General features: G+C 42.2%; 1 protein-coding gene across 1 annotated transcript in view; it reads left to right on the forward strand.

Moving 5' to 3' along the window:
- Positions 1–17,245, forward strand: part of slc7a11 (solute carrier family 7 member 11) — a 153,485-nt gene that overhangs the window by 112,280 nt on the left and 23,960 nt on the right. Inside the window, exons 9-10 of the mRNA XM_078404639.1 lie at positions 3,681–3,777; positions 7,360–7,509. Of these exons, the coding sequence (XP_078260765.1) occupies positions 3,681–3,777; positions 7,360–7,509 (247 nt within the window). The remainder of the gene's footprint in view (positions 1–3,680; positions 3,778–7,359; positions 7,510–17,245) is intronic.

Below are 17,245 nucleotides of genomic sequence, written 5' to 3' on the forward strand. Positions count from 1 at the left end.
CCTCCTTGTCCACTATACCACCAATTCTGATTACTATAACTACATTGTCATCTAAATTGTTAATGTACATAACTAACAACAAGGGACCCAGCACCAATACCTGAGGCACTCCACTGGACACAGGCCTCCAATCATAAAAACAATCCTTCAACTATACCTTGACTCATTGCTCCAAGCAATTTTAAGACCAATGGGTTAGCTCACTTTGGATTCCCTGAGGGCTAACCTTCCAGACTAGTCTTCCATGCAGATCTTTGTCAAAGGCCTTACTTGGATAGCTTGGACAGCGGCAGATTTTGAAGATACGCTAACATGTTTGTTTTTTCAACAAAGTCCAAGACTTTGTGTTTGATAGTACGATAGTTTGACAGTACATATGTGGAGCTCATGAACTGAACTCAATGTTTAAATAACTAATTTCCAGCAGTTTCAAATAGATCTTTACCCCTGGCAAACTCCTGCTCCTGTGCTATGGTTCCCCCACTCTCACTGATATTTGCCATCTATGTAACTAGCCCAATGTGAATCACGTGCCAAGTCCACCTACATCCACTTCTGGAATTGTCTGACAAGCTACGCCTTTCAGTTATGACAGTCGTCAAGTTCAGGAAGCTGAAGCAGAAGGAAACTGTAAGCAGGGTTAATTACATCATGTCCTTGCACAAACTTGCAATAAGCAAAAAAACAAATTTGGTACTGTTGTGATGTATTCACAGTGTTGACTTCCCTTGAAAACATAATTCATATATTGAAAACTTTAGAATAAAAATCTGAGGTAGCTCACTTGTCCTCAGCACACTGAGTTCAGGAGATGGGGACAAAGGGAACTTAAAGTTACATTAGGTATGAAGCCAGCTGGGTAGTCTATTTTTTCACATTGTAACAACATGCAGAAAAAATCAAGATAGGGGTTCATTGAGAGGTAAACCCAAATAATATCTTACTTTGGAGAAAATTGATGGGTGATGTTTTATGTCGGAACCCTCTAGGAGTGTTCTTCACCCATCTTTTCTCAGCAGAAATGCTGCCTGATCCACTGAGTTGCCTGTCTATCTTCGGTTCTTCTTCTTGCCTTTGAGGCAGCTTTGGTATAAACCAGCATCTGCATTTCCTTCCTACACATCATTGTCTGCTCCATTGCAAAATCTCCTCAGAGTATATTTACTTTGAAGATGTTTTCCTGTAGAAAGGTTTCAACCCAAAACATCACCCATCCTTTTTTTTCCAGAGATGCTGCCTCACCCCCTGAGTTACTCCAGCACTTTTTGTCTATCTTCGGTATGAAATCAGCAGCTGCAGTTCCTTCCTACACATCACACTAAAACCTTACTTTGTTTATTTCAAACATCATTACATTTTATACAGGTAATTAATGTTAAACCTATTGTCACACTGCCGATTTTAAAACAAGTACTATTCTGGCAAATGACATACTTGTAAATGTATTAGTTGCATCATATTAAATAGCTTGCTTGCTGTTCTGTTATGAAATATAATTTTCTTGAACAATAATGAAGAAAAGCCTCTCTAATATCTCAGATTACATGGCTAAAAGTTTCAAACAATGTTTAATCTTACAATGCTCATGCATTGCAGTGCAGTGCAGTGGGCCATCTGAATATGCAAAGGTACGCAAATGTATTTCCGTAATAATACAATCTAAATTCTAAGTGAGAATTCAAATAATTTTACAATATATTTTTGTGCTGACTCCAGAATAACCTAATGCATACTAGACAGTAAGGCATTTGGATTAGTTAAATATACAGTCACTGCAAGGGTAATGTGGCAATATAACCATTATTTTGCTGAGAAAGAATTTGTAACTTGAATGATGTCCACGTAATTTCTTATTAATTTTGGTTTTGTTTAGCAAAGGTTAAATACCTTCAAGATAAAGCACTACTGGTGTGGAGGTCCTGGAGTTGAAAACCTTGGACTTACTATTTGATTTTTTTTTAAATTACCAATTTGGCTTTCCAATGAATTCCAAGAATTTTAATTTTACAGTGCATATGTGGATATTGTGGACTTACTCATGTTAATATAACTGAATAGATTAAACGTGAATAAACATTTTAGATAGCATAGACTTGGAGTCAATCATACAGCGTGGAAACATGTTCTTTAGCCCAACTTGCCCATGCCAGCCAGCATGCCCCACCTACACTAGTCCCACCTTCCTGCATTTGGCACATATCCCTCTAATTCTATCCGATACATGTTCCTGTCCAAATGTTTCTTAAACGTTGCAATAGTACCTGACTCAACTACCTTCTTTGGCAACTCATTCCATACACCCACCATTTTTGTGTAAAAAAGTTACACCCCAGGTTCCTGTTAAATCTTTCCCCTCTCACCTGAAATCTATGTCCTCTGGTTCTCGATTCCCCTACTCTGGGCAAAAGACTCTGTGCATTTACCCGATCTATTCCAGTTACAGATCTTACCACATAAATCATCCCTAAACTAAAATCATAGAACAAGTACATCGTCCCTTTGTAATTTGTGATTTAAATTTTGCACAAATTTTGACCACTATGAACTTGGCACAAACTATTTCTGTACTGGCACCTTCCCAGTTGAAATTGCATGTTATGTTACCCCCCTTTGCTCGGAGTTCTCATACAGAAAGGAGACTTAATCCGTTGTCTGGATTGTGCTGAGCTGTCAAATCTCAGCAAGGGGTGTATTTTTCTTAACCATTTGTTTCTGGGATATGGGCATTTATGATGTGGCTGACAGTTGTAGTTATCTCAATTGCTCCTTGAACCAAATGGTTTGCTAGATCATTTCAGAAAGCAGTTAAGGGTCAGCTACTTTGATAGTCTGGAATAACATGAAGGGTTGTCACTTAAGGATGGAACGATTCTGTCTCTAAAGAGCAAAATTAAATTCAGTAGTTTCACTGGTGCTAATGCTATTTTTTTTACTTCTAAATTTATTTGGTTATTTAAATTTAAATTCACAGCTACCCATGTTACCACATCACGAATCAATAACTGTAGACCCTAGTCCAGGAATTTAATCCCCATTGGAATACAATTAGCCTCCAAATGCCACTTTAAAATCAGTCTTAAAAATGTAAATTGTTACTTTTAATAAGCTTCTGAAGTAAAACCTATAAAGTTCAATTGTGGCTCTTCTGAATTTCTTTTCCTCTTGAGATCCAGTTTGGGTTCTCATCCATATTAATCTGACTACATAAAGTTTTCAGTCAAATCCTTTGCACTTTGAACGCCTCATACACTCATACAGACATGTGAGAAAACCATCTTTTAACAACATCTGATAAAGATATGGAAATAGCAGTCGAACAGTGAAAGCAGTTCTTCCTCACGGAGGCAGTCAAATTACATTAGATTTTTTCCTGATGTAGCGAATAAAATTCTTCATTTGACTAGGTAAAAATAAATATGGACAAATGTGAATTTATTGCAGTCTGGGTCATTTGTTGTATTTTATACAGAACTTGGGGAGCTAGCTGAGGTGAAGATTTGAAATTATGTATTTAATATATAAAATTTGAGGTGAAATTATTGTTTTAAAAAGAGTTCTTAGATTATCACCAGCTCCCAACAAACTGTGTGTACTCATGAATATTACATTGCATTTTCTGTTTAATGGCAATCATGCAAGAAGTCGGTTTCATAATCCATTGTATCTCTTCAACCAAATAGAATGTTTTTTGTTGCTTCACGAGAAGGTCACCTTCCAGAAATTCTGTCCATGATCCATGTTCGTAAACACACACCTCTTCCTGCTGTTATTGTGTTGGTAAGAAAGGATCTACATATTTAAGTACATTCAACACCTAATAATAGTTTATAAATCTCATGTCCTACTTAGGTATTAGCCATCTATTCTGAACAGTGGATTATTGTTTTTTTGCAGTTTTCCCACATATTTTGTAATTTCATTTAACAATGTCAAGAGATTTAAAAAAATGGAACTATTACATAACTAAGATAGACACAAAATGCTGGAGTAACTCAATGGGACAGGCAGCATCTCTGGGTAGAAGGAATGGGTGACGCTTCAGGTCAAGACCTTTCTTCATACTCGACCCGAAACATCACCCATTCCTTCTATCCAGAGATGCTGCCTGACCTGCTGAGTTACTCCAGCATTTTGTGTCTATCTTCAGTGTAAACTAGCATCTGCAGTTCCTTCCTACATATTACATAATTAGGTATGTTTATGATTGGGAAAATGTCATTCAGCAGCCACAGGTTAATGACATTAGCTTTTTTTAATAACCAGGGGGAATGGAAGAGGAATGGAAAATGTTTGTAGTCTGACTGAAAATAGCTGATCTGCTGTTGAGTATCATCGCGAGTAGCATTTGTTAGTTACTGGCAGAGTCCTTTCAGAAAAACCCAATAAACCCAATGAAACCTATCTCCAGACGGATTTCACTGCATCTGCTAGAAGTAGGCATCATCAGAGCGAATACTAAGCTATATTAAGAGAACACTCACAAGGACTCTGAGAGAATAATAAACTACATTAGCTATATTTATAGGCATTATTGTTAGCAGAGCTTTGTAATGTTCATTATCATCTTTTGCTGTTTTCACAATGCTTCATTTATTTCTATGCAAAAATTAAGTGATAATTTAAGTGAATTAGGGTCTGCCTAGTTCTGAAAAGACCTACATTTTCACTAAATTTGAAAAAAAAATCATGTATTGGGATAATTAATAGGAACCACTTCTTCACTCAAGGTTGCAAGATATAGGCTGTAGATAAACAAAGCTTTCAAGATTGTGATAAGAAAGACAATTGGGGGGTGGGGGGGAGGGGGGTATAGAGTTGTGCGCATCAGCCAGACCAAACCCGAATTGCAGGACAAACGTAAGAGCTGAATGACCCATATCTGATGTTCCCAGGTTGCTGGACATCACTGAATGTTGATATAGGAATGAAAGTATGGAACAATGATGCAACAGAAAGTGGTGTGGCAAAGATGTTCGGGCTTCAGATGTGTGGTTGGGAAATAAAATAAGCTTTACTCTGTTTATAATCCATTCGGGTAGCTTACAACCTAACGGTATGAACGTTGAATTCTCCAATTTTAGTTAACCTCTAACTAATCACCCTGCTTTTCTCCCCATGCCCCCTCCCCCTCCTCTTTCCCGCCCTTTCCCTCTCCTGGGCCGCACATGGACTCCCACCTATTTCTCTCCTCCCCCCCCCCCCCCCCGCCTTGCACTTTCCTCCCATTGCCTTCATAATTTACGACTCTTCAAGCCTGTCTTATACCTATTGTTCTTATCTTTAGCCTTTGTTCCAACTATCTGCCTGTCTAAAAAATTCCCCTTTGTGTCATCCTATTACCTGCTATGCTTTGATCTCTCCCAATTTCCAGTTTTCTTCTCTTCCCCCCTACAATCAGTCTAAATAAAGGTCTCGACCCGAAACATAATCTATCGATGTTCTCAGGAGGTGCGGCCTGACCTGCTGAGTTACTCCAGCATTTTATGTCCTTTTGTTTACTCTTCAACGATCCATCTGTACTTGATGCACAAATCCTTAATATCACCTTTGATTAGCTGCTGTGCAAAATGATCTAGTATGCAACAGTGGCAATAGGTTTTGTCAATGGTAAAATACACCAAAAAATTGAAGTATAAATGGATTGATAAAAAGATGCTTCAGGCTGCTCTATCAATAATCCTTGTTCAAATTATCCCTTCATAGATTCTTGTTGGATTTCCTACTCTTCCTGGAATAGAAAGGAGTTTTATAGTATCAGTTTAATATTTAGATATACTAATGTAATATCCTTTTACTGTTGTGATCTTGGCTGGGTCACGATTGATCATTAGTTTAATTGTCTGAGATTATATATAGCCCTGTACTCTTCCCATATGAACCCCATGATAAATTCTGTGGACAAAATTTGATAAAAAACAGAAACGGCCGGTAATTCCTTCGGAGCTGTTCGCACTCAATCACCTCGACTTTATTGAAATCCTAGGTGCAAGCAAAGTTATGGTAACAGACGAAGGGAGATTCCAAACAATTGCGGATATCCTCAGGTGAAAGAGAAATCAAAGAGGTTAATGGTTGACTTGATACTGACAAGGCATGAGTACATTAGTGGAAGTGAATACCAGTGAATTCAGATTTTCAGCTTCTGCAGTATATTGCTTTTGAAGGTGAATTTCAGAGTTTGATGAGGAAGCAACAGAAAATGGAGCGATCAAACCTTCCTTCATTGTTGGGAATTGTCAAGCAGCAAGAAGCTTGCTTTTGTGTTAGAAGCCCCATCCTTGAATTGTTCTTCCGTACACCAGTATCCCTGTAAAGTGTTGAGAAGAAAACATTTTTGTAAATTGAGTCAATTCTAAAAATGTTTATCTTTATCCACCATAGAGATGGCACTTGATAGTTGTTTGGAGAATCAGCTACCATACATGACCATTGTTCAGATGGGTGGCAAGAGATTCAGGTCAAAGTTGACCGGCATGTGACAGAGAATAGAGGACAGGGAATAAGTGGAGGAATGGAATGAATGGGTTTGATCTGAGAGCCAGTATAGACTTGATGGGCCGTAACCTTCTCCTTTGTCATATGAAATATGAAAATGGAACAGCAGACTGACCCGAGTCTAGAAATTCCAGCTAATAATTTGAAGTTTGGAAACACAAGCCAACTGATAGTTCTTCACCTGCCCCCCTCTCCCCAACTGAATTAGTGGTATATTCTTCCACATCCTGATTGTGGGTTTTGTTTTTATGTGTACCGGAGACAGGAAACTCAACTCCTAACAACCATCTTCAGGAAATTGTCGCGTAGTTTTCCTGTGTGCACAGGGACTACATGTACTTTGCTGTAATGAGGAACTGAAAAATTTTGGGCCTCTGAGCTAGACTTCTTAGCCTATTATTTGGTTCAGGTGGGCAAGAGTTGGTAATAGGATTGCCTTTCACCGTAGATAGTCCAGCATTCAATGAGAATTTATTAAACTGACCTCTCAGAAAATAAAGATTCAAAATACCTATCAACAGTTGGGTATTGTCCTTAAAAAGAAAAGTTTGTATTTGAATGATGAAACATAGTAAGTTGGAAGCAAATTATACAATCCATCAGTTACTCAATGCTTGGTAGTTATTTTATGGACTGCTGAATGAGTCTTAACACATTAACTTGTGCAAACTGAGAATATAATACATAGATTTGTTTTATGTGGGATATATTTTTGTTAAGCAGTTTTTTAACATGAATGGACAATGGGAACACAATAGCACTGGAAGATCTTGCAAAATATACATTATTGTATGTCTTAGTTATCCTTACGTCTTGCTAAATCTATCTGAACCATTAATTGCTTTCAACATCTTTCTCTTCCAGTATCCTCTAACGGTCTTCATGCTGTTTGTGAGTGACCTCTACAGTCTATTAAACTTTTTGAGCTTTGCCCGATGGCTGTTCATTGGGCTGGTAGTGGCTGGTCTGGTCTACTTGCGGCACAAGCGTCCGGACATGCGTCGCCCATTTAAGGTAATGTTCACCATGCTTGGAAGTACTGTAGGCTGGCACTCACCTGCAGATCAGTAAAAGTTGAATATTGGAAATGTTTTGTCTTTCTCATCGTTTCACATTTAAAATGTGAACGTGCTACTTGGTAACATTCCTGTTTAGCTCCCTTTAAGATTTCAAAAATGTTACAGTACTCTAGCTGGATAACTTTGCATTTGTTGACATGCTTGTTTGAAGATTACAACAATTACAAGGAAAACACACAGGAAGCAATTGTATAATCTACTTCAGCATATTTTATTATCCCCCCTTTTCCCCACCCTCTACTACTTCACCCATACTCTTGTACAGGCTTTCCTCAAGTTGGGTTATTTTATTGCCACTTGCCAGCCTCTAGGATATTACCCAAGTGGTCTTTTACGTCAATAAGTCCTCAATTATTGAATAGATGGAGATAAAATTGATGAAATCTATGTAAACCTTAACTGACACTCACAGGTATCAGTAGAGGTCAACAGGTAAGAATGATCATGTAGTTCATCTTAACATTCTCTACTCTCAAAATCCATTTTACTGCCACCTCACCAGATGTCATTAAATCAGACTTTTTCAACTTTTGACAAAAAAACAAAACATTTCCAAATATAGTTAGAACATCAAAATAGATTTCTTAATAGTAGCGCATAGATTCCCATCAATGTGGACCATTCTATTTTGTAACTTTCTTAACTTACACAATCTATTCTTGCTACAGAATCTAATAATCGTATTTGTAATAGTAAATTTCTTAGCCAAGTATGTTTTGCAACATTCAAAGAATTTGGTTTGCCACACAGTCATAGCAATAGCAACAAGACACACAACTACATAAAATTTAACATAAACATCCACCACAGTGACTCCACCACATTCCCCACTGTGATGGAAGGCAATAAAGTCTTATCTTCTTTCCTCCTTTTCTCCCGCGGTTGGGGCAGTCAAACCATCCACAGTCGGGGCGATCGAAGCTCCCGTGTCGGGGCAATTGAAGCTGCTGCGATCGGGCCGGTCGGAGCTCCTGTGGGTGGAGCTCCCGAAGTCGGTCCCTAACCAAGGGACCACGAGCTCCACGATGTTAAGTCCGCAGGCTCCCGCGGTCGAAGCTCCCGAAATCGATCCCCAGCTCCTCGGTGTTAGGCCACCGTGTGGACGGAGATACGATACGGAATAAAGTTGCATCTCCGTCGGGGAAAGAGATTAAAAAATATCCCCACACCACCCACATAATACAAAACTAAAGGTACAGTAAAACATACATTTAACAACAGACTAAACACAACAAAGAAGGAAAATGACGAGACAGACCTTTGGTGAGGCAGCCATCGTTCGGTGCCACCTGATCACTAAATTACTTGAATCAGAAACGACACTGTTGCTGTCATATTATTCTGTTATAAAAATGAGAATAAAGTTAAACCCGTTGATAGCCAGTATTTTTGCCCTTTCCTTCATATCTATTTTCCATTCCCTCTGTCTCATTAATCTACATTATTTTCAACCAATTTTTAAAAAAATATTTTTTATTTAACTCCTTTTGAAATTAAAAGCAATTTTTTAACTTAATATTCTTTGCAATTTTTGTATACATCTTCTGAGTTTTCATTGTTTGAGATCCAATTTAGAAGATTTATTTTATTTTCATTAACTGTTTGTGAAATAATTTCCACTTTTGCATCGTGAATCAATTTTTGTTGTAATTTTATGTGTCAAGTTCTAAAGATCAGAAGCGGGAGCAATGGGATAAGCAAACGCAGCGCCAGACTTGCTAAAAGTACCACAAGTGGAAAATGGATTATTTACAACTTTCTAAAGGGATTGGGATAAGCATTTGGGGGAATCAACATTTGTAGGGCGGGGGAGAAATAGTAGGCTAGTGGGGTTGACAAAATTGCTTTAAAAGGAGCCAGGTATCCTTGAATGATCTTCTAATTCATAATAATTCTATGATTCTGTTATAGTAAAAGGGTAAGCAAGGCTTAGAATCCAATAAACGTATCGCCATTTTTGAACATTTCTGAACATGTCTGAAGAAGGGTCTCGACCCGAAATGTCATCCATTTCTTCTCTCCAGAGATGTTGCCTGTCCCGTTGAGTTACTCCAGCATTTTGTGTCTACTCATCATTTCACTACAACCTTATAAGAGTAAGACATAATCTTAAAACCAACATCATAGCACTTAAAGTAACATCATCAAATATTATGTTGCTTGAATACTTATTTAGTTTAGTTTAGAGATACAGTGCGGGCACAGACCCTTCAGCCCATCGAGTCCACATCGACCAGCGATTCCCACACATTAACACTATCCTACACCCAATTTATATTTATGGCAAGCCAATTAACCTACATACCTGTACATCGTTGGAGTGTAGGAGGAAACCGAAGATCTCAGAGAAAACCCATGTGGTCATGGGGAGAACGTACAAACTCCGCCTACATAAACGCCCGTAGTCGGGATCGAACCCAGTCTCTGGTGCTGTAATCGTTGTAAGGCAGCAACTCTATCATGCGCCCAGTAAATCAATATTTTCTGATTGATTTAAAATGCAAATGAATGTAGTGCTCACAGTCCATGTACATACACGGACGATTTTCCTACCAGAAATGTATTTCGTTGAAATGTTTCAGGAGTGAATCTGTTGACAGAAGAAATGTTCTTCAATTAAATAATCATTACATTTTTGTTGAGTGGAAAGAAAAATTAGAAAAGTCAGTTTTCCAAACAAAATGTGAAATGCCTATTATTACCAGTTGCCGTTTGTTTTTGTATAAGGAATTAGTTGAGGTAATGGAAGTCTTGTGGTAAACTGTATTTGGAACAAGTTTTATCAAAATACAAAAGGGTGGTTGACCTAGTGACCATGAACCATGGCGGACTTATTCCTATGAGAGTCCATGTAAAGCTCAGTAAAACCATTCTAGCTAGGTTTGATCAATCATTCTGAAGAACAAAAGCGGCATTCATGTTGGGCCACACACTTTTCACATACCTAAGATTGGCAGCATTCCCAGGAAAACTTTCTTTACCTCAGAAATGATCTCATGAAATAGCACGGGACCAATTTATGTGATTGCAGTTATATTCTATGCATTTTTAAATGTCAGTCATTTACAATTTTCACGACTGACCTTTGACTTTGATTGTGAGCACAGCTGAAACCTGACAAAAGCTCCTTTCACATTGCACTGAAAAGACAATCAATGTTTGAGGTAATTTACCACTGCTACCCCAGACTCTCTATGGATGTGGAATATCAGGTATCTTGGAATCTATTACAAGGAAGGAAGATGTCAAGCAATTCAGATGACATCATAAATCTGGAGTGCAAAATTCAGATGTATTATTTTATCAAGTTAAACTAATTTATTTATTCTTTACTGACTACATATATTTTTCTTAACATTGACTATTGGGAGGGTGCAACCGCAATGCCAATCACATTATGGAGTATACCCCCAGGTATTACATTCCATTCAGTAATTGAACATTTAAAAGTGATGAAAATCAGTTGAAAAAACAGTATCTCCAGTTTAAACTTATGATTTAGCCCCAAGGCCAAACTGCTAGGAGAGAAAAGTGGATGGTGACTTCATATGGGTCAGCTTGGGATAGAACCCAAATGTATCAAGACTACCTTTGTTCAGTCCCATCACAAACCAAGGTACTTTTAGAGGCTACTAGACCAAGTGGACCCGTTGGGCCCAAACCTCTCCTGCATTGGTGCAGCACCCTCTCCTCCTCCCCTCCCCCTCCCCTCCTCCCTTCCTCCTCCCCCTTCCCCTGCCCCCTCCCCTCACCCTCCCCCCATCCCCTTTGGTGGAGCACCTCCCTCCACCCCCCCTCCTCCCTCCCTTGCCTCCCTCCCCTCCCCATCTCCACCCCCCCACTCCATCCCCCTCAACACCCTTTATCCTCCCTCCTCCACCCCCTCCCTCCTTCCCCTCCCCCCCACTCCATCCGCCTCAACCCCCATTATCCTCCCCCTCCCCCCTCTCCTCACCCTCCCCCCTTCCCCTTTGGTGCAGCACCCTCTCCTCCTCCCTCCCACTCCCCTTCCCCATCCCCCCACTCCATCCCCCTCAACCCCCCTTATCCTCCCTCCACCACCTCCTCCCCTCCACCATACCCCCTTCCCCTCCCCCCACTCCATCCCTCTCAACCCCCATTATCCTCCCTCCCCCCTCCCTCCCTCCCCCCTCCCTCGCTAGGAGATAGATTTAAACTTTAAAATGTGAATAACTTTAAATATATAACAGCGATTTCAATGAAACATCTTCCATAGCACCAAAGGGACGACAGTGAGTAAGGTGGGACTAAAATTGTTGTGTCATCGTGTACCGTTTTGGCTGCAGTTCAAGAACAAACAAACAAACAAACAAATTAGAGTTTTACTATATAGATGACTCACCATTACTCAACATTGTCAAACTTGCAGGTAGTAACATAAATAATCTGCCATTTTGAGTGTAGCAATGTATTGGAGCGATATGTCCAAATATCAAAGATGACAAATCAAGGAAACTAGTTAATTCAATTACCATTATCGCTACAGAACATCGCAACCAATAAAAACAGAAGTAAAAGTCCACCCTCTATTGAAGTTCGAGCAATGTGGCTGTTATGAGGGAAAACAGCTGCACCTATCACTGACTCCATGATTCCCAAAAGGGTCAGGAACATTAGCAGTTCCCCAACATCAGTACTGCCTCACAAGAACATTCTGAGACCTTCAGCCTCACTTATATATGCTTCTTCTGCTTTTTCATATGCCATGTCACCACTCTTTCCATCTCACTTAATTCCCTGTGACCCACTTTTTTACCACTTGCCTTTCTTTCAGTAAGTAGCAAAAACCATGCCTTGTAGGTGCACCAACTCACAATATAAATATGCTGTACACTTCAGAAAGTCAGTTTTGTTGACATTGTTAGTTTAGTTAGTTAACATAAATCAGTTTAGTTTAGGTTCGTTTATTGTCACTTGTACTGAAGTACAGTGAAACTTTTTTTGTGTTATGTGCTATTCAGTTAGTGGAAAGACAATACATTATTACAATTAAGTGGTCCACACTGTGCAGATACAGGAAAAAGGGAATAACATCTAGTGGAAGATAAAGTCCAGTAAAGTTCGATTAAAGAACATCCGAGGGTTGTCAATGAGGTTGTGGTAGCTCGGGACCGCTCGCTAGTTGGTGATAGGATGGTTCAGTTGCCTGATAACAGCTGGGGAAAATCTGTCCCTGAATCTGGAGGTATACGTTTTCACACTTTGTACCTCATGCATGATGGGAGAGGGGAGAAGACAGAGTGTCCGGGGTGAGACTTGTCCTTGATTATGCTGGTGGCCTTGCCGAGGCAGCGTGAAAGGTAGATGGAGTCAATGGAAGGGAGGTTAGTTTGCGTGATGGTCTGGGCTGCGTCCACAATTCTCTGCATTTTTTTACGGTCTTGGGTGGAGCTGTTCCCAAACCATGCCGTGATGCATCCCAATAAAATGCTTTCTATGGCACGTCTGTCAAAGTTGTTGAGAGTTTTGGGGGACATGTCAAATTTCTTAAGCCTTCTAAGGAAGTATCGGCATTGGTGTGCTTTCTTGGTCATTGCTTCGATATGGCTAGTCCAGGATGTTGCTGGTGATATTTACTCCTAGGAACATGAAGCTTTCAACCATGTGAGCAAAAAGTTTTTATAATCCTTGAGATTCATTCTCAATTTTCCATTCTTACCAAAACACAAACTACATTTTAATTTTGTGAGGTTGCATAATATGGGTGATACAGCACGGAATCAAGCCCTTCAGCCCAAATGCCTCTATGCCAACCAAGATGTCCCTTCTAAGCCAGTCCAAATGGCTCATGTTTGGCCCATATTACTCTTAACCTTTCCTCATAATGTACCTGTCCAAATGTTTTTTACACATTGTTATTGTACCTACCTCAGCTAGTTCCTCTGACTACTTATTCCATACACCCACCACCTCTGTGGGAAAAAGTTGTCTCTCAGATTTCTATGAAGTATGTCTCCTCTCACATTAAACCTAGACTACCTAGTTCTTGATGTCCCTATCTTGGGAAAAATGTTTTGTGCCTTCATCCTATTTATTACCCTCGTGATTTTATATATGTCTATAAGATCACCTATCAGCCTCCTGCGCTGCAAGGAATAAAGTCCGAGCTTGACCAATCTCTCCCTGTAGCTGAGGCCCTCAGGTCCTAGAAACATCCTCGTAAACCGCATATATCTGCATATCAATCACATTGAAGTACTAACTTTTTAAGTAAGAATCTGAAATTGGCTGCTGACTCAGTATTATTCAAAGTCAAAATCTACCTGAGAGTATTTAACCCCTGAGTTTTTTTCTCCACTATCTAAGTAATGGTTTTTATTTCGGTTTCTTGTGTTAAATGTTTAGGCTGTGAGTGAAGAACTGTTTTCAAGTACAGTGTGACGAATGGGCTCATTCATAGCTGTGAGCTGGTCCTGCGATTATATTCTCTCAACCTTTCCTTCATTCTGCCGTTTTCTCTAGTGGCCCTTTCAAGTTATTCAATTCACTATTTTATCACTTTCACTCTTCCTCTACACCACTCACAGTTTATTTTTCAGCACCTTCCTCATCCATTCATTCAATTTCTTCTCCTTTCACTGGTTTAATCTGCGTTTTACACAGTTCAAAGTTAATTTTAAAAAATCTGAACATTTGTCTTCTTAAAAGCGGAGAATAAATGGTACAATAAATTTACAAATGCTTTCCTTACCATCTGGAAGGATGAAAAATCTGTATTCTCTTTCAGTGCTGCATACAGTGCTGGATTAGCATAGAGGCAAATGTAGCATTTGCTACGGGCCCCGCACTTTTGAGGGCCCTGCACTAAAAGCTTGCAAGCTTATCGCTTAAAATTGGCATCCCACTGAAGGGCGCTGTGTGCGTGCACCGCTCCCCCAACCGCTGCGGTTTGAATGTGTTGGCGGGGCTGCGCAGACCGATGGGCAGCCGGCACATCACCACCCAACCACCCAGTCTCCGGCCCCCTTACACCATACACCTCCGGCCTCATCCAAACACCTCACTCCTCCAACCCTCTCTGCTCGAATAATGGCCTTGTCTCCCCACACATCCCGGCTCTCTCCCTCCTCGCTCATCGGCTCTTTTCTCTCTAGTCCCCGGTCCACTTTCACCACCTCATCACCCCCTCTCCCCACCTGTCCCACTCCTCCGCCACCTTCTCCCTACTCCTCCGGTGTGGTCTCCCCATTCCTCTGGCACTTGCTCCCCCGAATCCTCTGCTGCTCACTCTTCCACATACCTCCCACCTGTTCTTACCCTATCCCTCCGCCCCACCCTCTCCTTACTAGGGCCTTCTCTCTCTCTTCACTCCTGCGGTCTCTCTCTCTCCCCACTCCTCCGGCTCTCTCCTTCTCCCCACTCCACTGGCCATCTCTCTCCCCAATCCCCCTTCCCTCTCACTTCCCCGACTTTTGTCCCACCAATCTACCTCCCCCCTTTATTCCCAGTCTTCTGTCCCACTCTCCCTTCTCTTCTCCATCCCACTCCCCCTCCCGCGCATCTCCATTACTCTCTCCCCGTTTCCTCCGAACCCCTTTCCCCCACACCTCTCTCCATGCCCACCGCTTCTCCTCCGGCCTTTACGTTCCATTACTATAGGCACTTTCCCTCACACTTTCAGCCTTTTGTCAGACCCTACCCATCCATACCTCTCTCTCTCTCTACTCTTCTGGCCCATACTCCCAAAATCCTGCGACTCCCTCTCACCAATCCCAAAAGCTCGGGCCCTCTTTCTCACCAATCCCCCGGCCTTCTCTCCTCACTTCCCGGGCCCTTTCTCCTCCTCCATTCTTCTACCACTTCCTTGCATGCCTCTCAGCATCCACTGCCCCAGCACTCCCTACCCCTACTCTGTCCCTCTCACCCCTAAACCTCCAGTCCCGCCCCTATTCACTCCTCCGGCCCTACCTTTTCTACATTCCTCCGGCCCTCCCTGTCTCTACTTCTCCGGCTACCTCGGCTCCCACTCCTCCGGCCCTCTTCTCGCAATCCTCCGTCATTCTCCCCACGGTGGCGTAGCAGTAGATTTGCTGACTTACAGCGCTTGCAGCACCGGAGACTTGGGTTCAATCCCAACCATGGGTGGTGTCTGTAGGGAATTTGTACGTTCTCCCTGTGACCGCGTGGGTTTTCTCCGAGATCTTCGGTTTCCTCCCACACTCCAAAGACGTACAGGTTTGTAGATTAATTGGCTTGGTGTATGTGTAAAATTGTCCCTAGTGGGTGCAGCGATTGCTGGTTGGTGGGCCGAAGGGCCTGTTTTCGCACTGTATCTCTAAACTAAACCCCTCCATCACACACTCTCTGAGAGTCCCGCTGTAGACCCCGACACTGTAGGCCCAGACAGTGTAGGCCAACGGAGCTCATTAAGGTTAACGGAGTCCGGGGAGCAGGGCCGAGGGAGTGGGGCCGAGTGTATGCGGGGAGTGGGGCCGAGTGTATGCAGGGAGTGGGGCCGAGTGTGTTCGGGGAGTGGGGCCGAGTGTATGCGGGGAGTGGGGCCGAGTGTATGCAGGGAGTGGGGCCGAGTGTGTTCAGGGAGTGGGGCCGAGTGTGTTCAGGGAGCGGGGCCGAGTGTGTTTGGGGAGCGGGGCCGTGTGTGTTTGGGGAGTGGGGCCGTGTGTGTTTGGGGAGTGGGGCTGTGTGTGTTTGGGGAGTGGGGCCGAGTGTGTTCGGGGAGTGGGGCCGAGTGTATGCAGGGAGTGGGGCCAAGTGTGTTCAGGGAGTGGGGGCGAGTGTGTTCTGGGAGCAGGGCCGAGTGTGTTTGGGGAGCGGGTCCGAGTGTGTCTGGGGAGCGGGGCCGAGTGTGTCTGGGGAGCGGGGCCGAGTGTGTCTGGGGAGCGGGGCCAAGTGTGTCTGGGGAGCGGGGCCGAGTGTGTTTGGGGAGCGGGTCCGAGTGTGTTTGCCGAATGGAGGTTGCAACCCGCCTCTCGGCCCGGGCGGCCATCATTGGTGAAGCGGGAGCACGTGACCGCTGGCTGGGTGAGGTCACGTGAGCCGCGGGCTGTGATGTCACTTTGTCCCATGTTTAAGGCCCCTTTATAACATATGCTACGGGCCCCGCACTAGCTTAATCCGGCTCTGGCTGTGTAAGAATCTAAAAGGAGCAGATCTCTCTTTACAAAATACATCTGATTTTCATCCACTGAAACCTATAATGGGTTTATTGTTTATAGTCAGCATGACTTTGTCATAGAGTCGTAGAGTTAGGCAGCAGGGACACAGGCCCTTTGACCCAACTTGTCCATGCCAGCCAAGATGTCTACCTGAGCTGGACTTATTTGACTGCTTTTGATTTATTTCCACCTAAAGCTTCACTATCCATGTACATAAACATAAACATAAACATAAAAAATAGGTGCAGGAGGAGGCCATTCGGCCCTTCGAGCCAGCACTGCCATTCATTGTGATCATGGCTGATCATCTACAATCAATAATCCGTGCCTGCCTTCTCCCCATATCCCTTGATTCCACTAGCCGCTAGTGCTCTATCTAACTCAGACTAACTCTATCCTACACACATTAGGGACAATTTACATTTACACCAAGCCAATTATCCTACAAACCTGTGTAGGAAAGAACTGCAGATGCTGGTTTAAATCGAAGGTAGACACAAAATGCTGGAGCAACTCAGCGGGACAAGCAGCATC

Source organism: Rhinoraja longicauda, chromosome 1, assembly GCF_053455715.1.
Source record: "Rhinoraja longicauda isolate Sanriku21f chromosome 1, sRhiLon1.1, whole genome shotgun sequence".
NCBI classification, from domain to species: Eukaryota; Metazoa; Chordata; class Chondrichthyes; order Rajiformes; family Arhynchobatidae; genus Rhinoraja; species Rhinoraja longicauda.